The 22,723-nt window shown below is 47.9% G+C and overlaps 1 protein-coding gene across 1 annotated transcript in view; it reads right to left on the bottom strand.

Annotated features, from left to right (window-relative positions):
- The window catches only part of Ccdc6 (coiled-coil domain containing 6), a 98,977-nt gene that overhangs the window by 19,718 nt on the left and 56,536 nt on the right, over window positions 1–22,723 (bottom strand). The window contains exons 4-6 of the mRNA XM_057751639.1: window positions 8,446–8,549; window positions 6,206–6,366; window positions 210–366 (exon numbers count right to left, since the gene is read on the bottom strand). Coding sequence (XP_057607622.1) covers window positions 210–366; window positions 6,206–6,366; window positions 8,446–8,549 — 422 coding nt within the window. The remainder of the gene's footprint in view (window positions 1–209; window positions 367–6,205; window positions 6,367–8,445; window positions 8,550–22,723) is intronic.

Here is a 22,723-nt window from a genome sequence, read left to right as displayed (position 1 = left end):
TGACCCCACGTGACATTTAAGCTCTGCCTTTCTAGAATGTATCATTTTAAAATCATTTTATGTGTGTGGGTGTTTTTGCCTGCATGTATGCCTGGACACAGCCTTCTTGCCTGGTGCCTGTGGGGGGCGTAAGAGAGCACTGGATACCTGGGACTGGAGGTGGGTGTGTGTGGGGGGGGGGCGGGTGAGGGTGGGGCACGGACGCAAACCTTTCGTCATCCATCTCCAAGCTGGACTCGCTCTCGGAGAGCTGGCGACACAGCGCTTCCCTTCTCTCCATCTCCCTCTGGAGCTTCCGCTGCAGCCTCAGGTTCTCTTCCCTCATGTGCCGCTCCTCCTCCAAGTACTGGGCCATCTTCTCGGAATCTGAAAAGCCACAGCTCGCAATTAAACCGCAGTTTGTGCAATCATTACCACACCTGTGGAACGGGCCCCCTCCCCTGGCGGGAGGTCCAGGACTTAAAATTAATTCTTGGAGTCAAAGTTCACAAGTGAGTTACAGTTAGCAAATGATCTAACAACAGGCAGCGTTGGCAGGCTAGGTGTCTTTACATCCACAGGACAGTCAGACTTCCTTCTCCTCCATGGTAGGGGCTGGGAGAGAAGGGAGCCCAGTTAGGGGAACAGGCCACTTGAGGGGTGGGGAGTCATGCACCGCGCATGCTGTGCTAGAAGATGCTCAGATAACATTCTTGTACAACAGTTAACACACAGTTAACAACAACTCTTCTCCATGAAGTGTACGCAAGCCTCATCCAGGTGTGCGTGGACAACCTTCCGAAACTGCTTCGCTCCTCAATCATGTGGATTCTGGGGATTGAACAGGTCCTCGGGCTTGGTGGCAAGTGCCTTTACCCACTGAGCCCGCCTGCCCAATAACGGCTTCTGATAACAATTATTCAATGATTTCCAAGTATGCATCAGAATATACAAAAGCTCTTAAACTGTATTTCTTAATGTAAGAAAATTGTTTTATCTTAAATTATGTGTAGATGTGTGTCTGTGTGTTAGTATGCGCAGTAAAGTACAATGCCCATGGAAGCCAGACGACGTCCCTCCCATGCCCTAGTGCCGAAATTACAGCTGCTAGGAACTGAAATGGACAGCAGCAAGCATTCTTAACTGTTGAGCCATCTCTCCAGTCTGGACTCTCCCTGTTTCAGAAACTAAAATACTCAGATTATTAGACACCATTACGTAGACTAAACACTAAATCTCTCGGCTGTTTTGAATACAGCCGGAAGCCCCGCTGCCTAATCCATATGCAAAGTCTTTTTAATTGAAGTGATGCTGGGAAAACACTCACAAAGCTCACTTTTAATATAGACAGCTTAAATTAAGTCTCCCCAAGCATGCCTGTGTGCAGACTTCTCACTGAGAGCTACAGGAAGCACCGGGTGGCCCTGGGTGGACCTGATGTTGCTCAAACTCAGAGTGGCGACTACAGAGCAAGTTCTCTTCCACAGACAGCAAAATCTCCCAGGACAGTGACTTAAGAGGAAACATTGTTTTTCAAAGAAAATTGCAATTCAGGCTGGACATGGGATACATGCCTGTATTCCCAGGACCCGGGGTGGGGGGTGGTTAAGGTAGGAGGTTTCAGAGTTCGAGGTCAGCCTGGCTACACAGTGAGACCTCGTCTCAAACAAACAATATAACAGACAAAACTAAAAGGAGGGCAATTCATTAGCATTTGGGGACATGGTGGCAGAGGTATGCTGAGACAGTAACTTAGAGACAAGGTCACCTCAGATAGGACTTCAGGACTTCCTGTCGACACATCTATTTAACTCAGATATATTCGCAGGTCCCAAGCACAACTTCTCCAGTGTCCGGACCCAGGCACAGGAGGCTGGAACCAAGGCATTCCTTGGGTGCCCTCTGCTGGTCACTGTCACTCCCTGTCTAGTGGGGGGGGGGGACTGTTCGAATGGCCCTCATAGTCTAGTACCTCCTGAAATAGAACCACAGGGGTCATCCAATGAGGGTGGCATCTGAATCATTTTCAAAGCAATGCTCCCACAGGCGGGCTGCTTTCCATCCCCTTCCCAGTCTATGGACCACAGGGAGTCTGAGCCCCAGCAGATACGAAGGCTTAACCCAAACTGAGAACTTGAGACCATTAACTGCTTATGACAGGGATGGAAGCTGAGGAGCTAACTCCACAGCTACAGTAAAGGGGATGCAGGACCATCTGACATGGAAAGTTGGAGACAGAGAAGAGGACGGGTCATGGACACACTGTCCTCTAAAGATGCCTCACCGAAACCAGCTGAGTGATGCTGATGGCCTCTTTGGGCCAGGCTTTTTTGTCCTGGGGGAAAAAATCACGCTAGCATTCACGGATGCCTTCAGCAAGATCTGCAGGTCTTTTAAAGACCAATCAGTGCAGTGAGTGCCAAGGGATGAGAATAAAGCATCCTTCCCTCAGAGCCGACTAGTCAAGCATGAATGTGGAAGGAGAAAGGGAGCTGGGAGCCCTGGGAAGAAGTGATAAAAACACACTGCCTAGCCAGCCCAGACAAACTAGCATTGAGAACGTTTTCATTTAGCTCACCTAGTTTATGGGCTTCATGCAGTTAACCTAAGATACACCTCAGAATGACTAGGATTAAAAACGAACATGCCAGCGGACTACAGTCTAGTCCTGGAAGAACTCCAGAAACCACCCAGTGCTAGCAGGAACAATGGTGGCACCCACAGGCTCAACCCAACAGGCTATTGCGTGACACAGCAAAGACAAGAGGGATTCCGTAGGTGCGATGAAGTTAAGGATTCAAGATAATCCTGGATTATCAGGGTAGGTGTGAGATAATCACAAGGGTTAGTCAGTGAAAAGGGGACCTGAACAGGGAGTGGTAGCCCTACAAGAAGAGCCAAAGAGGTGGCACAGATGGAACCCCAAGTGGCCCAAAACAAAAGGGGAGCTTTTATATATAGCCTGTGCCTAGGCTTGTTGCTGCAACAGTGAGAGAGAGAACACGCTACACTTTTGAAAGATTTCCACGATCTTGATGAACCATCCAAGACAGAACACTGGGCCCTACGTGCAATGCGCTCCAGGAGAGAAGTAAGATGCATGCACAAGCATGCTCACTGCAGCTGGAGTCCAACCAACAAGGGTCACTTGGGCCTTGAGAGATGGTCCTTGAGGTAAGAGGCTCCCACCAAGCCTGCTAGCCCGAGCTGGATCCCTCAACCCACATGTGGAAAGGAGAGGACCTACTCCCACAAGCTGTTCTCTAACCAACACATGAGCACCAGGCCATGTGCACGCCCACACAAACAAACAAACAAACAAATAAATGCAATAAGAAATATTTTAAACATGGATCACTTGCAATGACCATTTAATGTATAGAACAGTCAGCCCTTAAGGAGGGCCCAAGGCAGCCGTGTAGGTAGCCAGGAGAAGAACTGCAGGACTAGTTGTTGTCAAAAGTGGTTTGGCTGGGCGATGGTGGTGCACACCTTTACTCCAGCACTAGGGAGGCAGAGGCAGGTGGATATCTGCGTTCAAGGCGAACCTGGTCTACAAAGTGAGTCCCGGGACAGTCAGGACTACACCAAGAAACCCTGTCCTGAAAAACAAAACAACGCTGTTTTCTTTTCTTTTTTTTTTTTGTTTTTTGTTTTTTTCGAGACAGGGTTTCTCTGTGGCTTTGGAGCCTGTCCTGGAACTAGCTCTGTAGACCAGGCTGGTCTCGAACTCACAGAGATCCGCCTGCCTCTGCCTCCCAAGTGCTGGGATTAAAGGCGTGCGCCACCATCGCCCGGCTACAACGCTGTTTTCAAAGAGAGAGATGCAGAAGGTCATGCTCATGGCGCAGCTCTTGGCACAAAGCAATCTCGTATGCAGGCACACATCTGCATGAACACTAGGCGTGTGCCCGTGCAAACTGCTCACCTGGCAGGCACAGCGAAAGGGAAGCCCTGCCCTCACGATATTACTTCAAGAAAGACATGTCTGCAAACAAACGTCAGGAGGAGTGTAGACCCCTAAAAATGCAAAGTGACCTAGACAAGTTCAGAAACCCACTCCACACCTTGGCTTTTTCCAAAATATTAAGTCTAAATTTCAGAAGCATTTATTCTGCAAATACCACGCGCAAATGTCAGCTGAGATTAGATGCAGCAACAATGAGGAAGGCAAACACCCTTCACGGTGCCCCCTTCCTAGTCCAGAGCTGCAGGAAGGGCTCCTGAACAGACTCATTAGCACATCAGACAGATAAACATGATTACAAAGGTCACCTGGCCTGATAGGGTTAATTGTCAATGTGATACCGGCTGGAGTAAACACTTTTGTCTTTTATTCCCACATGAAAGTACTGAAACACTGGGCACCAAAGGAGTTGGAATTTCCCCGGGAATCTCACACTGGGAGAAGGAAAAGGTGACAGGCGGAGGGGAACCTGTCTCCCTGGAAGAGATTTCATGCTCTATAGGATGAGACTGAAACCCAGACAAAGATGCATCCGTGAAGGGTGGGCCCACACTTGAACCAGGACGACTCAGATGTTCCATCAGGGAAGGATGTTTTACTCTCCTCCCTTGGCACTCACTGCACTGCTTGGTCTCAAGGTCTGCAGATCTTGCTGAAAGCATCTGTGAACGCTAGTATGATTTTTGCCCCCCAAGACAGAAAAGGCTGGCCCAAAGAGGCCATCAACAAAGCTCAGCATAGATCAGCTGGTCTCAGTGAGGCTTAAAGGATGATGTTAATGTCCAGTCCCATCCTCTATCTCCAACTTTGTGTATCAGACAGCCTGAACCCTCTTTGGTGTAGCTGTGACATTAGCTCCTCATCCCTGGCTCAGGAGCACTTGAAAGTCTTGAGTTCTCAATTTGTGTTGAGTCTAGGAAACAGTTGGGGCTCAGACTCTGTGTGGCTCATACGCTGGGAAGGGGATGGAAAACAGCCCGCTTGTGGAAACAATGTGTTGAAACTGGTTTGGATTTATGCAAACGTCTATCTCACTTCAGGACCCCGAACACAGACTTAGGAGTTTTGCTTGCTTTGTCTCCTTCCCCAGTGTGGCCAGTGACTAACTAAATGTTCCTTTTCTGCTTTCCACTATGAATTTGGCTTTTTAATTTTTTAAAATTTATTTAACTTTATTTTATGTTCATTGGCACCACCTGGAACTGGAGTTACAGACAGTCGTGAGCTGTCACATGGGCACTGGGAATTGATTCCGGGTCCTCTGGAAAAGGAGCCAGTGCTCTTAACCACTGGGATCTCTAGCCCAGAATTTGGCCTCTTTATTGCCTTACCGAAGACACGTAGCCAGACCTGATTTGGGGTTACAGGTCATGACCCGCTTCCCCAGTCACGTTTGGTAACAGAACCACGTGGAACGGGGCCTCAGAAAGTTATGCGGGAAGGGTTATTTTAATTATATTCACTGATGTGGGGTGATATGCCCCGTGAGTAGCACTGTTCCACCTTGGTTTTCCTGAGGTCCAGGGTCAGAGTCAGGCCCTGGTAGACTGACTGTGATGTAGTGGGTGGCCCCACACTTGAGTACCTGGATAGCACAAGTGGCGTCAGGGAGTTAAATGAAACGCAGAGACCAGGTCAGAAGTGTGGTGATGGAGGGTGGGTGTGGCTAAAGTTAGGGGGAGAAGAGAACAGTGACTATAATCAAAATAACATGAAATACATGTTTATGTGTATGTATGTATATACATATAAAAATACTTATATACATATGAATGATATATATGTATATCTTTCATATGTATTTTAGAAAGGTAGCTGAGCAGAGATATGAATTAATCAACTATTCTGTTTCCCACCGAGGGTGTGATGTGACCAGTTCCTCTGTGACTTCCCATGTCACAAGGAGCTGTAATCTGTGTGCCAAATAAGCACATTTTCCCTTAAGTAGAGAATTTTATCTCAGCAAGGAAGGAAGGAAGATGCCTGGGAACCCGCTAATTCAGTGACTCCCTCCTGAGATTATCACAAGTATCTTCTGGAAGTATTCTAAATTATCGGCCCTCCCCTATGATAGCTTCCTTTTTAAAAATATATATCCCAAGATGACAGGGACACGCGTACAAAAGCCTATGCGTCACCAATAAAGCACACTGTGAACACGACTACTGCAAGCTCATCAGCAAGCACGGGGACTGACGTGGGCTTGGTACACGCACGGATGCAGCAGACAGGAACTCGAGGGGACGGGAGGCCACGTACGCTGTAACTGGGCTGCTCGCAGCTGCTTCTTCAGTCGCTCCACTTCATTCTTTAAAAACCTGATATGCCTCATCATGTTCTCGGGAGAATCAATCTCCATGGAGATGTCTCTAGGCGATGGTGGGGCAGACACAGGCTGGTCTAATTTCTCCTGTAGGATTCTTCACAGCCAGGAAGAGAAAGAAAAAAAAAGAAAGAAAAGAAAGCAACAATGAAGCCCAGTTTGCGGCAAAAACTACACAACATTCACGCTGAGAGCTGGCCTGAAAAGCGCCCATAGGACAGACTGACGCCTGTCTGTCTAGCTCGCTACCTCTCTGTCTTCCTTAGCTACAATTATCACAGGTCAAACAGGCGGCACAGCCAGATCTCATCCCTTTTGTTTCTGGTACGTTCATGTGTTAGTACATGTGCCACCTCCACGTGAAGTCAGAGGGCTCTCTCAGGTGTGGCTCCTCCGTTTACCCCTGTGTATAACAAGGTCTCTTGCTCTCTGCTGCTAAGCAAGGTAAACTGGCCCAGGCTTCTGGGAATTCTGTCACCACCTCCCACCTTGCTTTAGGAGCACACTGGGATTACATGCATGGGTTAGCATATTCAGTTTTATGTGGGTACTGGGAATCTGAGCTCAAGTCCTCGGGCTTTGTGCTTCACATATGACCCACGGAGCCGCCACCCCTGTTCCTTCAGCTCTCTGAGTAACCCTGACAGTCATTTGTAACTATAAAGTCTGTGGAACACCTTTCTGGTTATTCTGCCCAGAGTCCAGTCAACATTCAGACACTAGCTGACTACGTGGTTAGCAAGCTGGCTGAAAAGGATGCTTTGGGTGAAATTTAGGAACGGCTATGAATCACTGTGGAAGAGGAAGTCACAGCCAGTAATGCTCCTCCTGATAAAAACCTGTGGGGAAGGTTTGGTCAACTGCGACCAATGATAAAATGTTAAAATCAAATCAAATTTCTTCGGTTAATAGCTGGTGCACTCCGCTATTATCATTCAGATGTAACTTAAAAATAAGGGTCAACAGCATTTTGCCTACAAAATGACCATTTCTTACAGCTAAGTTCAGTAACAATGCAATTATATGTACATAAAACCTCAACTGCATTCCAAAAGGGCAGGATAATTGCAACACTCTAACCTCCTCTGTAAGCAGATGGGGCTCCTGGGGCTCCTTTTTTTTTTTTTTGCTTTTTCAAGACAGGGTTTCTCTGTGGTTTTGGAGCCTGTCCTGGAACTAGCTCTTGTAAGACCAGGCTGGTCTCAAACTCAGAGATCCGCCTGCCTCTGCCTCCTGAGTGCTGGGATTAAAGGCGTGCGCCACCACCGCCAGGCTCTGGGGTTGCTTTTTGTTTAGTTGTTTACCTTCCAGTTTGCCCAACTGCAAACTGACTCACCTGTCGTTCTACCCTAGTTGAGAAAATTAACAGGTAGATATGGTCGCAATCACAAAATAACTGCCTAATTCAGATTATCAGAACTGCTCCCATAATGCTGACTGCCTATGGCTTGGAGGAAGTCTCCTAGACACATATTTCAAATTTTCACTTTTCTTAAACTCTGAGGTTGGTTTGGTGTTTGTAATTCTACATATGAACTCAGAATAGTTTGAACGGTGCTTTAAAACCAATGCACAGGCTTCTGGGAGGCAAACAAGACTCTGGGGCAGGGAACTAAGAATCAACTTCAAAGGAAACTGGCCTTTACCCCACACAAAGCTCTGAGACAGGATCTTCCTGCCATTCTTAGAAGCTCTGTCCCTTCCAACCCCAAAGCACAGTGCGATCAAAAACGAGGACCAAGGCAATCTGCAACAAGGTCACTTAGAAAACATCGTTTTGGGGTGACACCTTTTATCTGTACACTGAGCGCACAAGCATTAAACATCCACAGGTATTTATTTACAACAGGCTTAAAAGCAAATGGCTAGCCATTTTTCTATCAAAATCTTCCAACTAAGTGAATCCTAGAGATGTGCACTAATTAACAGGGGAACTGTGGTACTATGGTTGACTCTGACTATGGAGGGAAGAGAAAAACAAGGCACAGAGAGGAGGCCGCCAAGAGAGAGATCAACATTTATTTCCTTTAACAAGTTAGGATGGTGTATGTCACCCAAAAATTCAAATTTCCCACTGTTCTCCACAGCAACAGCCAGGAGTCCTCCAAACTTGTATAACCCCCCCCCCCGCCCCACGCATATGCACAAACACGCACGCAACCAAGGCTAAACAAACCTCTTTTCAGCTTCCAGCTTATCCATCCTCTTCCATAGCCGATTCACCAGAGCCTCTTGTTCTTGCTCCAGCGTGTTTTCCAGGTCAATCTTCTCCCGTCTCAACTAGAGGAAAGGGAAGAGCTTTACTGAGAATGCCAGGGCACTGGGGCATCTTTGACTGGACCTCACCATGAATGGGAAAGAGATGAGGACAGAGCTGGCAGAGTAGCTTCAGAATGACTGGGTGCTAGATCAAACTATTTCCTATAACTGTAACCACTGCAGCAAGACAGCCAACCCCGGCGCTAATTCACCGCCATAATTAGACTTATCTCTGTTTCTTGAAAAGCCGCGAGAACCAAGTAGTCATGATCACAAACCTCAAGTCAAATGTCTGGGTTCAAACCCCAGCTCCACCAACGGTCAGTTAGAAGAACGGGAAGTTATGAGATGTAAAGGAGAAGCCTAATGTCTGGGTGACAGAGTTTACGTGACTTAACTTAGGCATCAGTAATAGGTGCACTTAGAATTGTGTGCTCAATATTTGTCACTGTCTCTGGTTGTTTTATCCTGTTCTAGCCACATAGGGCTTAACTCCACAGCTCCCTATTCTTGCTGTTTTTTTTTTTAATACTGTCAGTATTTTGGTGGTAATATACTTCTAGCTTTGTAAGCTGCTATTATATTTCATTTGCTTTTATTACAAAAAAAACCTTATTACAAAATAAGAGGGCTTCATTATGACACCTTCGCACACTCATGGACTATGCTGTGACTGTATACACGACAGCCCCATCACCCTCCTCTCAGCTCCCCTCATCCTCCTCTGTTTTGTTCAGGAACAAATCCTAAATGTCTCGATTCGAGACTTTGGTAAATACAGGCGGTTATTTTGGACCTTTGAATGAGCCAGGATCATACAGGAAACACAAAGTATTTCATTTGTGTGGAGGAATATAGCTTTGAAGAACAGCTCAAGGGTAACACACAGGGAAGAAGCAGGGTCAGGGTACTTCAGGAGTACCTGGTGACACAGCAGGGAGCTCCAGGAGGTCCCAGAGCATCCTGCCTGCCAGGTCAGACTGACTTCCATCTCACAAAAATACCAAACTGCTGGGTTATCTGTAATTATCTCCCCTATACCCTTCTCAGGTTTTTGTTTAAGTTCAGGTTCCCACAACTGGCACCCTCTCACCCGTGGTCAAATATCTACATATCAGGCCAAGCTCCACACCTCCCACCAGGTTACTTGCAGCCCCCAGGACTCATGGTTACAGCTGGTCGGCAGAGTGCATTTGAAAAGCCGCTTCCTAATTAAGGCTTTCAGCGGCATGCCCAATTCTTCACTGGGGTTCAGCAGCTCCGCTTCTCATTTCGGGTTCATTAACGGCAGACTGAGAGCCCTATTAGATTCCCCCAATAAACTTGGAGTTTCCTAGGTGGAAGAGTGTATGAAAGTATCCCTGGGACATGAGCTCCCCTAGCCTGCCAGGCTTGTATCTGGGAGGGAGGGGTACAGAAGGGGCAGGGAGGCCCAGCTCCACAGTGCCCCCTCCCCATTGTTCATGTCCCTATTAGAGCAGACCGAGAGGACCTGTAATCCCAACACTCAAAGGCTGAGGCTGGGGGGGGAGGGGGGGACGGGACACTGAAAGTAGGAGGCTCAATCTGAAATGAAACAAAATGCACGCTAAAATAAAAGAGGACTCACACTGGGGAGGGGTCAGGGGAAAGAAAGGCTCAGTAACAAACCCAGTGAGAACACCACCCTTTCCTACCAGGCTCAGTTGGGAGGCGCACAAGGGTTTTCCCAATCCACTTTGCAAGGTTTAGTCTAAGCACAATTTCTCCTGTACCACTAAGAGAAAAGACACTCTGAACTCCAAAGATCAGACCCCTCAAATAAAATGGGGAGAACAGTCTGTTAGAACTCATACATTACTGATTGATCTATCAGACACTACTAACCTAGGCATCACAAAAGAAGCTAAAAGGAAGACTAACAGACACAAAGTCTATTACAATGGAGGTTCTCCCAAAGTGGTCTGGGGGCCAAAGGGATAACTCTGTGGACAAAGGCGCTGGCTACCAAGCAAGGCAACCTGAGTTTGCGCCTCAGTAACCACATGCGAGAAGAGAACTGACTTCTGGAAATTTTTCACATGCCATGGGCATACCATCTTCCCCCAGATAAATAACTGTAATTTCTTTAAAAAGAGAAGGAAGAAAAAAAGCACTGAGAGGGCTGGGAGCTGGCTCAGGAGATTAAATACTCACCATGCAAGAACGAGGACCATCACCTGGGACCCCACCATTCACAAGGCAGGGCAGTACACCTGTAACCCTGGTGGTACTCAGGGGGTAAGAGCACCAGGGCGAGCTGGTCCCTGGGGCGAGCTAGCTAGCTAGACGAGCAATCAGCAGGTTCCAGATTCAATGAGAGAGCCTGCCTCAGTTGATAAAGTAAGTGGAGAGTGACCAGAGAAGACACTTGCCTCCCCCACCCCATGAAGAGCTAGGTATTCAAGTCTGAAGCCACCACACAGCAAGACCTCACTCACACAAAGAACATAGGAAATATAATCTCTTCAAATACAAGTCCTCCATCAACCAAACACTTGGCCAGGATTCTTTTATTTTGGTTTACTGAGAAGATGACAAAGTCTAAGAAAACAGGAGGGGGATGGGATCACCTAAATCCTTCCAGAAAGGTTGTAGCTGAAGGTCGCACTAACTCAGCCCACTCTTACCGCTAGTTCTTTTAATACACATATGACCAGGCATCCATAGTGCTGACCTAGTGGTACGTCAGAACCACTTGGAAAAATAAAAGCACCAGTATTTAGAAAATGAGCACTCAGGAACCAGCTGTGTGTACTTCACAGCTGGAGGGGAGACATTCCGTAGGTCGTGGTCCCTTCCCTGTAAGTTAATCAGGCCTTTGCATACAATATCAGAAGAAAGTAGTTCTGAGGATTCACGAGGGGACACAGCAGCTGCTGACAGTGCAGAGTGGCCCTTGCTCAGTGGCACACCCTTCACAGGTTAAAGCTGCAGAGACAGCCTCGGCTGTTTTGGGGTGGTTGCTTGGCCCTAGCAACTCTCCTCCTAGCAGGGAACACCTCTCATTCTGCTCCCCCCACACACACCTTCCAGAAAACAGTCCTTAAAAGAACAAAACACACAGTCCATTTGTGTTAGTCCAGATTAAGACACTGCCGCTGCCGCACCCCACCTTTATCTGATGAACCAATCAGCAACCATTTTTCAGAACTAAGGACAAGTCCTAGGGTATTTGCAGCCCAGGACTCAAAACATGTGGCAGCTTCATAAAAGTCAACCAGCAAAGAGTCAGAGGAGGGGAAGGGTGGCCCCTTTCAAGTCCCAGACGTTACAACCATCACTGCAGGTCAGTGACAGACTCCAGAAGCTGAAAATGTTTCTGTACTGAGAGCGGACTGAGGGGATGGGGGTGGGCGGGTGTGTTTAACGAACTATGCAGAATGATAAATAGTCCGCTGGATGAAATGGTTGTCTCTTTCCCACTTCCCGCCTTATCCTATTTTTAAAAATGAACATCTATTTTTTGTCATAAAAAAATTTAAAGGTATCTAATTTTAGAAAGCTGCAGTTTCATAATAGAAACAATACAGCAACCACCAATAGCAATCCAACAATAAACTGGTGTTAATTTGTGGTTATTAAAGCACCCTTCAGGGATCAACCATTTCTCCTACAAGGATAAAAGTGAGCAAAGGTTACCTCCCTGAGGGACAGCAAGAGAGCCCAGAGTCAGCCTTGTATAATACAACTTCTCTTTTCTTTCAGAAGAACTTCTAAAACAGCGGTTTTCAACCCACGGGTCACAACCCCTAGTGGAGCACCAAATGACCCTTTCACAGGGTCGCCTAAGACCATCAGAAAATACAGATATTTACATTATGATTCATAGCAGTAGTAAAATTAGTTATGAAGTAGTAATGAAAATAATAACATGAGGAGATGTATTAAAGAGTCACAGCTTTGGGAAGGTTGAGAACCACCGCTCTAGAGTCTGCCTGCCTCTACCTCCCAAATGCTGGGGTTAAAGACCATGGGCCACAACACCCAATGGGAACTTTAAAAAACAGACAACAAAACAGACACACGGGTCTCCCTTCCTGGGGCATCAGCACTCTATTACACAGACTGGCATGCTGGCCATAACTCTCCAGGATTTTTTGGCCTTTTTTGACCAAGTAATTACTGTGGTGGGAAGGAGGCCGCAAACCACTGGGTATGTGTCCTTTAGCTATGTCAAAAACTCAGCGGAGGGGCCGGAGAGATGGCTCAGTGCAAAAAGTACTTGTTGCTCTTGCCTGGGGACTTGAGCTCAGTCTCCAGCACCCATATCTGATGGCTCACAGCCTCCTTATCTCCAGTTTCAGGAGATCCATAGCCCCAGTCAGGCCTCCTCAGTCACTCCACACACACATACAAAAAAAATAAATCTAAATTTTAAAAAGAAAAGGTCAGTAGACAAGTTCTTACAAAAATCATATGGGCAATTTTCACAATCAGTTTATTTACTGTTGGGGGTGCTGGCAGGTAAAGGACAACATGCGGGAGACGGTTCTCTCTGAACTCAGGTCATCAGGCTTGGTGGCAACGCTCTCTCACCCAGAAGCAATCTTGCTAACGCTAAAATAGTGTGAGGCAAATAAGACCAAAGAAATTTCTCGAGATATACTGTATCCAAAATGCAAGTATCCTTAAAATAAAACCATTTATTGCCTCTACACTCACCCCACTGCCCTGTGGGGCTGAATTTAGTCACTTACTCATTTTCCATATGTATACTGCTCAGAATCTTTCTATGTCAATCAACATCCAGCAAGATCTCAGCAGGTTCCCGATACATTTCAAATGATAAGCAGGCAATCTCAGGATGGGGACTCTGGATTTTATTGCCCATGACACAGCCTCCTAGTGTCATTTATTTGACCCTCAGGGCCTGATCATTCAATGCACACCACTAGCTGACCTCAGGGCCTGATCATTCAATGCACACCACTGGCTGACCTCAGGGCCTGATCATTCAATGCACACCACTGGCTGATGAAACGCTCCCTTCTTCTACATAGGACAGGCCACCTGTGTGAACTGGCCCACGTGGAGACATGACCTGATGCTAGTGGGAACAAAGTTAAACAAGAAGGACCACAGCTGAGTTTTTGTACTTAACCGAAGTGCAGATGCCACCAGGGACCAGGTGTCCCTTTAACTGCTACAGGACACAGGGACATCTCGGCAGCTCAAAATGACTGGACAAATGAAATGACAGGGACTGCCAAAGCTTCCTGAGAGAAGGTAATGACCCCAGTGCATCTACATCCAGGGCACAAAACCCTATGTGATCTTCAGCATGGCTGGAGGTTTCTCTATTCCTCTCCTGGAGGAGCAGCGGGTATGACTCTTTCAGGGTTTCTATGTAACAGCGCTATCTGTCCTGGAACTAGCTCTTGTAGACCAAGCTGGCCTCGAACTCAGAGAGATCTGCCTGCCTCTGCCTCCCAAGTACTGGGACTAAAGGTGTGCACCATCACTGCCCAGAGGGTATGACTCTTGTACCCAAGCTTTGGAAGAAACTGGCACTGCTCCAAAGATCTGTTGACATCCAGTTTTGAAATGATATACATTGCTTTAGGAAAAGAGAAGGAGAGGAGGATGAAGAAAAATTATCAACAGCAGCTGGGGGTGGGAGTGGAAATACAGGCGCTGTTCTGGTAGTATTTTTGTGATTTTATGCATCTTTTTGTACTTGTTTTCCAATTTTCTTGGGCAGGCAAGGAATTGTCATTACAATGCAAACATTGAGTATAATAAAAGGTTTTGAAACTTCCATAATTTGAGATGGATGTTTGAAATTGAGTTTCAAAACATGTATGGAGGTCATGGGATTTTATCTTCTTGGTTTTTTGCTGGTTTTTTGGTTTTTCAAGATAGGGCTTCTCTGTAGCTTTGGAGCCTGTCCTGGAACTAGCTCTTGTAGACCAGGCTGGCCTCAAACTCACAGAGATTCACCTGCCTCTGCCTCCAGAGTGCTGGGATTAAAGGCATGCACCACCATTGCCTGGCTCAATTTTATTGTCTTAATGCAGGGAGATGCTCAAGGAATAAAGGTTACTTTTCGACTCTTCATGCTTTCAAAACACACAGGGACGGAGGGTACCAGCAGCCCCCTCCCAGGTCCTTCCAGCTGCTGGAATCTGCAAGGACAGCTGTGGATGTGAATGGGATGCTAATAGACCTTGTCTGGTTCTCATAGCTGTGGCTCAAAGATATAATTTGTTCTCCAACAACCAAAAAGCCAAGGACTTCTCTCTCGTGTAAGTCACAGGGACATGCCACGAACGCACTGGCCTGTACACAACTCATCAGTGCTCTTGTCCACTCATGCTACATGACACACACTCAGGTGGCTATGTGTTCGAGCCACGCGTGTGGGGTGTCAGTTCAGTTTACTGTGAGCCAATTACCTTTCAGACAACATAAAAGGCGTAGCACACGAAGAACCCCAATTCTAAGAGCAAGAATCTCAAATGCAAACTTAGAGTGTATTAAACATTTCCCTGTTTCACCGAAAAAAATGAACCACCGCCAATCTCAGATAGGAACTGGTAGGGGAATAAAGGGGGTTGGTCAATAGAGAGGTATTTAACAGGAAGAGGGTTTGATGAAGAAGGGTCACTGATAGGGATGTAGGTCACTGACAGGGAGTAGGAAGCTTGACAGGATGAAATCAGCTGGTAGGGAGGAGGGGGTTCACAGGGAGAAGTACTAATAAAGATGGGGGTGGTAGATAAGGATGAAAGGAAGATACATGGGTGCGTAGAAGTAATCAGAATGTCACATGTGTATGCGCGAAGCCGCCACGTCACAAAACTAATCAACAGAAAACACAATTTTTTCCCCCGAGGACTCCAAGGCTACCATACTGGCCTATGTTGTTTTCTGCAGCTGTAGACGGCACAGGACACTCGGCACTGTCCTCAGAAGCTGGGGTCTTATCAAGCCTGTGAGTCACCTGTTAGTGCGAGGAACTGAGGGTAACACCATGGGGACACTGTTAGCACCAAGGTCTGGCGAGGCCTTGGGATAGCTAAATGACTCACTGTTAGTGATGAGCTTGTGCCCTCAAACTCCCGCTGCCACGGCCTGTCTCTCTCCACACCCTGTGAGGGAGAGGGAGCTCATTTACCACCTTCACCAGCATGTCTGACGTCAGCATAGCTGTGCAGTCTGCTGGCACTGGCTTGGCTACCTCCTCCCCCATTTCTGCCTGCCAGGACGTCTGTTTCCCTAAGCAAGAACGGATGCAGGTGTTTCTCTCGCTGGTCTGGGTCCCGTCTTCTCTGCCTTCATCTTGCTGTGTCCCGGTCTCCTCTGCTGCCTGGAGACGGCTTCCCTCCATGGCAAGCTTCCACCCAGCACTTCATCACTAACCGCCGGGGACCACTTGTTATTCCAGAGCAAGGCTCCCGGCCAGGAAACTTCTGTCATCGTTACTGGGAGACTGTGACTTATGGGGGATACGTGGTAAAGATGTGAGTTCATAGAGACTCATACCATCCAATTAGCACAACAGAGGTACAGGCAAAAACAAGTTCAAAGAGCCAGGTCATGAGGACATATGAGGAGAGAAACCTCACAAAGTAAAATACTGGTGACTGGCTGAGGAAGGGTTAAGACATCTGTTGATAGATTCCTGGAAAATAGGTAGCCCCAAATACCCAAAGTGACAGGTAACAACTTTTTTTCTATTCTATTTTGCTTTTTTTTTTTTGGAGACAGGGATTCTTTGTGATGGCTTTGCCGTCCTGGTACTAGCTCTGTAGACCAGGCTCACTTTCAACTCAGAGATCCACCTGCCTCTGCCTCCCGAGTGCTGGGATTAAAGGTGTGCACCATAATCATTCGCCTTTTTTCTTTCTTCTTTTTAAGATTTGTCATATTATGTGTGTTCACACTTATGTCTGTGTGGATGTATGGGCCCTCGTGTGCAGGGCCACAGAGGCCAGAAATGGGCGCTGGATCCCTCAGAGCTGGAGGTACAGGTGCTCATAAGTTAGCTGGCTCATGTGGGGGTGATGGGATTTGAACTCAGTCCTCATGATTAAGCAGCAAGGGCTCCTAAGTGTTGCACCATCTCTCGAGCTCAACAACTACCGCTGCTTAATGGCAGCAGCTGTGATACTTGTCCCTGGGAATATGATCACTGGGTCGACACAGTGTCTGCCCTCCCCGACGGTCTGCAAAGCTTACGAGACAGAAACAACTGAGCCAAGTATGGAATGTTACAAGACGCCCGGACAACATGTGCAGACGCCTGGCTCACTGGAGGACAGACTGGAAGGCCCGGAGGGGCACAGAAGACCGTGTTCTAAGCAGAGGGAACGAGCCCAAGGAAGTTCTAGAAACAACAAGGCTCTGACACATCGGAGCAAGCTCTTCCACCTGCAGGTTGCAGCCCGCTGCCGATTGTGAAACTGGTCCCATCTTTTGTGACCCACATCTTCCAAAAACGAGGCAGGATGGAAGAATCGACGCTCGGCGTGTGAGCGTCTCCCTTCTTAAGTGAACCATAGTCACACACAGTGACACCATAGGTGCTGTGCTGCATTATCGTGTGCACTGAATTCTCCTGCAGCAGAGAGTCTCCACCTGCATGGAGCATGAGAGAGGTGGGGGCAGGGGAGTAAATACTCCTCCAAACCTGCAAATTAGATATTATGCCTGCTTCACAAAAAAAAAAAAAAAAAAAAAAAAAAAAAAAAAAAAAAAAAAAAGGTCAAACTACAGCCTGGGGTCACAGGGCTCATTCCAGCATGGAGGGTGAAGGGGCTCCAGGGAAACTTCTGGGAGTTACTTTAGCTGAGGCGTGGGCATTATAGTTGTTGATGAAACCAAATGACTATACCAACCCAGGATCTGTCCTTCCCACATGGAATTTGAGAGAGGAGGGACAACTCACATAAGAGGACTCTCAAAATTCCATGAGTAACCAGTGGCGTTACAAGGGGCCAATTGTCAGAGGTAGGTAGGTAGGTGTTATATTCAGGCATCTACACTGGCCTGACCTTGGGGTTCTAACAGGCTACATCCTCAGCCCGAGCACGAGCTCCTTTTCTCTCTCTCTCTCTCTCTCTCTCTCTCTCTCTCTCTCTCTCTCTCTCTCTCTCTCTCCCTCCCTCCCTCCCTCCCTCCCTCCTTCCCTCTGCCTCTTTCTTCTCTCCTGCTGCTCCTGCCCCAGAGGCTGGTCTCCCCCTTCCCCTCCTTCTCTTTACATTCCCCTTCCCCTAATAAAAACCCTTCCACGAGAACTCTGTTGCACAGCATCTTTCTTGCGCACGCCACTTTTTTAAAAATTACAACAGGTGGGAAGGAAGGAGGGCAGGCAGGCATTTGGCCCATGGCAGGCAGCAGTGTGTCATTCAAGTGTGAACTGAGTCACATGACTGGATTTACTCCACCATTTTCCTACTTCGTTACTTGAGCATCTATGCCGGCTGTTGGACGCCACTGTTTCTTTCACTGGTCAACTTTGTGTTCCTGGAACACAACACCCCAAGGTAAGGCAGTGATGAAAGTCGATTAGGCATGCAATTTTGGAGGCTCAAAGCCTAAGACTGGGTTCAGGTCTAAAGAGGCGCCCTGGCTTGCATCTCAACATGGTGCATAGCATCACAACAGAAGGATACTGGACAGAGAGACAGGAAACCAGATACTCAGGACTGGAATTCGTCCTGCTCTTTGGTAGTTGTCTCTCTCCAGCACCAGAACCACAGCACTCACTCTGAAGGCGGTGCCCCCAGTGACCTAGTTCCTTCACACCAGCTACCCTGTCTCTAGGGTTCCAGGCCGTGCCAGCAGCACATCGTAGCACGGCATAGCCACATCCAAGGCACGACATTTCTCACGAGAGTTTCCTGAGCCAAGCGCAGAGAAGGCCCCGGGAACTGGGGAGCCGGGCTTCACTAATAAGCTACCATGTGACTTGCCTGGTAGACAGGTGAGGACACTCTTACCCAGCTGACAGTAAACACTTTGGGATCAAGAGTCTTAGACACAGAAAAACAAAACAAAACAAAAACACAACTTCCAAATGTTGTTACTGTCACCTGAGCAATGTGAATAGCAAGCAAGAGACTTACAGTGACCAAGCTGTCGCTGTCGGATAAAGACGGAAGGGCTGTTTGGTATCAGCTCTAAAGGCATGCCGGCCGGACTAGTCCACTTTAGTACTGTGGTCAGTAAAGGCCTCGCGGGTTTCCGTTACTTCAGCATGTTCCCATACACTTGCTTATAAATTCTCTTTGGCACTGAGCATTTAGAACGTGAAATAAACCCTAACTGGACGGTTATGAACGCTGTGGGCTGTCTGAACAGACAGAAGTTGAGTTCCCTGGGGGACAAACAACATATTCCCTTGTCTAGAACACCAGACTGGGGACGCTCCCCTCGCCTATCATGTGTGACCTGCGTAAGGAGAAAGCTTGGTCCCCGCCCCAACCCTCTGATTCCATCCCTGAGAAGGGAACCCAAGTGGGCTGGGCCACTGACAGGCCAAACTCATCTGTTCCTGAGGAGCGAGTCCCAAGACCCTCCTCCTCTGCAGAATGTTCTGGAGGTATATCAGGAACAAGAGGATACAGTGACAACTTCTGGAAGCAGAGCTGATGTCCTCATAGGGTGTGAGGACCAGCAACACGGCCTTTCAACTATGAATACACACACTGTGACACAAGCACCAGCAGTAGCTCTGGTGGCCCAGGGACCGTATGCATCGGGCTGCTACAGTTCCTGCCTTAATAATCAAGGAAGCCCGGCTCTGCACCGTAGAGAAGACCAAGCACTACTCATTAACCTCTCACGAGGAGGCCCCGACTTTCAACGCCATCAGCTGAGAGCAAAGGCCTTGTAGAAGCGAAGTTAAGCATGGTCTCCAGAGGGGGGAGCCCGAGAACATAGTTCGTGGCCAGGTGAGCCCTGCTTTATGAAGAACAGGGATGCACCTCTTAAAAACCATGACAGCCCAAGCTGCACCTTCAAATGAACGCAGCACGGCCAATGCAAAGTTCCGGCAGAACGGCTTCCAAGAGCCCTTCCTCAGGTTCATCCACCAATGGTGAGCTATGCTAAAATTCTGTTTTATACGATTTTAATTGTGATCATGTGACCTAGCAATTTTCATTTCAAGGTAGGTTTAAGGCCATGCAAGTAGGGGTTTCTTGCTGTTCACACAGTAAAAAACAAAGACAAAAAACTGTACACACATCTTTGTAAAACACTGGAAAAGTTCACCCAAACACGTACTAGACGATGAGTGGATGGGTAAGATGTGGTATACCACATACAGTGGGAAATTATTCGGCTAGAAAAGAGATAGAAGTGTGCAGACATGGACCGCTATGCTAAATGAAGGGTGTCTGTCTCAAGAACCCACATACCGTATGATGTTAGTGGGAGTAAACACCTAGAATAGGCAGATTCATCTACAGCAGGCTTAAGGGGAGCGGGACAGCCAGGTGGAGGGTGTGAGGCTACTGTTGGAGTCCATGGGACTGCTCTAAAGCTGACTGATGACGCTGGCACAACTGTAAATATACTACATGAAATGATGATCCGTGCATTACATCTCAATAGAACTGGGTCTAAAGGGAAAGGGGGCAGGGCAGCAGCTTGGGCTAGTTGCTGAATGCCCATTTAGCATGCAGGAAGCCGTGAGTTCAATGTTACCCTCAGCCACAACAGTGATACTGAAGTCATCCTAGGCTACGTGAGATCCTGTCTTAAAACATAGAAAAAGAAGAAAAAAAGCAAAACCTGAAGAGAGGAACCAGAGCCACACCTGGTTTCTTTCACAGTCACAGCAGATCCTGAACACTCCCCACACCCAGCGCTGCCTTCTAACAGGGAAACGACCAATGTGGGTCTCTTGCATTCAAAGCAACACTCAGGCCTAACCATGATGTGTCTGTGGGGACGGAGGACGGAGCACTCTCCCTACCCCCAGCAGCTTTGGCTTCAACAGTGGTGGATCGTTAGAAAGAACAAAGGTGCCCACTGCTGACAGCAATGGACAGCACAGCACCCCCACAGATACACAGACGACAACCACAGAGCTGACCACGAGCTGCTCAGGTGGTGCTGCAGAGCCTCCGAAGAAACCAGAACATCCCTCTCAAACACTGGTTACAATTACCTGCCGTGCAAAAGGATGCAGCAGAGTTCTTCACACTTAGCCACCCAGACCCACCCACGCGAATGCCAGAGACATTTTAGACAATGTAACAACTCTCCGCTTTAATTAAAATATAATCTTGACATGTCTCGTCTCTGATTCCCTGCAAGACACACTCTGCTGGGTCTGTTCCTAGTAAGATGCAAGGTCACAGACAGTGTGCACTGAGCTGTTACTTAAGCTTGGGAAGAGTCCAAAGCCTGAAAGACAGCGGGAGAGACCATCGGGGCTCCAGTCTTCACAGCACACAGCGCTTTTGTGTAACTTTCCTCTAAGATTGAAGCATTCCATCCTGTAGCAAACTCGTTAAGCTAGAAGGTAAACAACTCAAAATAGCTTCAGAAAGTCCCTGAAACTGACCAGATTCTCTAGGCCCCGCCCTGCCAGAGTCAACAACAACAACAACAAAAAGAGAGAGTACTCCCCTTAGACTCAAGGAAGCCAAGCTACAAGAAGACCTGAGACCAGACCAGCTCCCTGGAAGCAGCAGCAACCCTCTGACCTGCCTGGGAGGGGTCCGGACCAAGGACACTCTCCAGACCTGTGGAGCTACCTGGAAGCTGTGCAGTGTGCTCCAGGCTATTTTGTCAGCCACCCCCCCACCCCCCACCCGTGCTTGGTGATAGGCTGTCTTTGAGTCATTTCTGCCCCTGTAACCCCTCACCCATATTCCTGCAAGCAACCTCAATAAAACTCACTGGCTCACCGAAGCTGGACTTTGGTGGTATCCATATCTCACCTGCTGTGAGTTCCCTATCTGGGGTGAACAGACATTGTGTCACGCGACACCCCTTTCCCCACCTCCCCAAGGCTTGTGAGAGATTACAGCCCTCTCCTGCTGACGCTAGCTTCCTTTCTCCACCTTGTGGCCACAACTGACACCTGGGGAGAGGGTCACAGCTTATGAACACACACCAGGAAGAAGGCTGCTTAAAATACAGGCCACCGACCCACATCATAATGTCCCAGCCCAGCGCAGTGTGCACAATATCGATACTGTGAGACTCTTACTGAGCCTCCTGAGTGTCCCTCAGCTAAATGGTCTAGACGCCTGGGATCTGTGCTGTGGAATAAGACACAAACCCTCAAAGGTTTATCCTGCGGTGCCGTTTGTCTATCATGGCAATGCAGTAGGTAAACACTGGAACAAAGCGTTTTGAAACTGGGGAAACGAGCCTTCTAAAACTTATATATTGCATCTTCCTTACAAAGCTGATTAACAGAAACAGAGAACTCTAGATATACGTATGAAACAACCAGCATTTGGCAACAAAATTTAACTAGGAAGGGATGAGGACATTTTTAAAGAAATCATTCAGTCCCACAAAACCCAGGCACAATTGGTCGGTCCCCTCCTTTGATACCTTTGTGTAGGGAACTATGTGGATAACAAGAAAATCAGTCACTGTTGGCTGAAAACCACCTCTCATTCCCATCCTGGCTTCAACTCAGGCAAACTGTGAACACCCAGACTTACAGAGTGATGGACAAACGGGCCAGCACAGGGATGGGCAAAGAGAAAAGATGCAGACGGAGAGCAGATCACAGCGCTAGCACAAACGTAGCCAGATCATCCTATGGTTTTCGGCACTGCAAGACAGAGCTGGGATGTCTTAACCCACCTGCTCAGCTCTGCGTGGAAGCCCAAAGCCACACACCGTGGATGGCCTTTTATACGGTGCCTTAGGGAAATGTCACCTCAGGCCACTGAGTGAGAAAAGGCATCAAAGGTCACAATGCCGGGGACACAGCTGCCTGAATGGAAGGAAGACGGCTGCCACAGCTGTGTATGACATGAGTAGAAGGACCAGTGTGTACTTCTAAGGCTAGCTCTGGAATGGACACCCACAGCAGCCTGTCAGACAAGCGGAGGGGTCCACTGAGACCAGTCACCTTCTGTACCTCCCCCAGTCTGCTGCTCCCCAGTTTCAGCGTTCACCTGTTTTGTTTGCTAACAGAGACCTGGGGCTCAGAGACGTGGGCACAGTTCTTCAGGGTCATCCTGCCACTCCTT

The sequence above is a fragment of the Chionomys nivalis genome, chromosome 19 (genome assembly GCF_950005125.1).
Source record: "Chionomys nivalis chromosome 19, mChiNiv1.1, whole genome shotgun sequence".
NCBI lineage: Eukaryota > Metazoa > Chordata > Mammalia > Rodentia > Cricetidae > Chionomys > Chionomys nivalis.
Note: the sequence above shows the minus strand (reverse complement) of the source record. Positions and strands in the feature narration are given on the sequence as shown.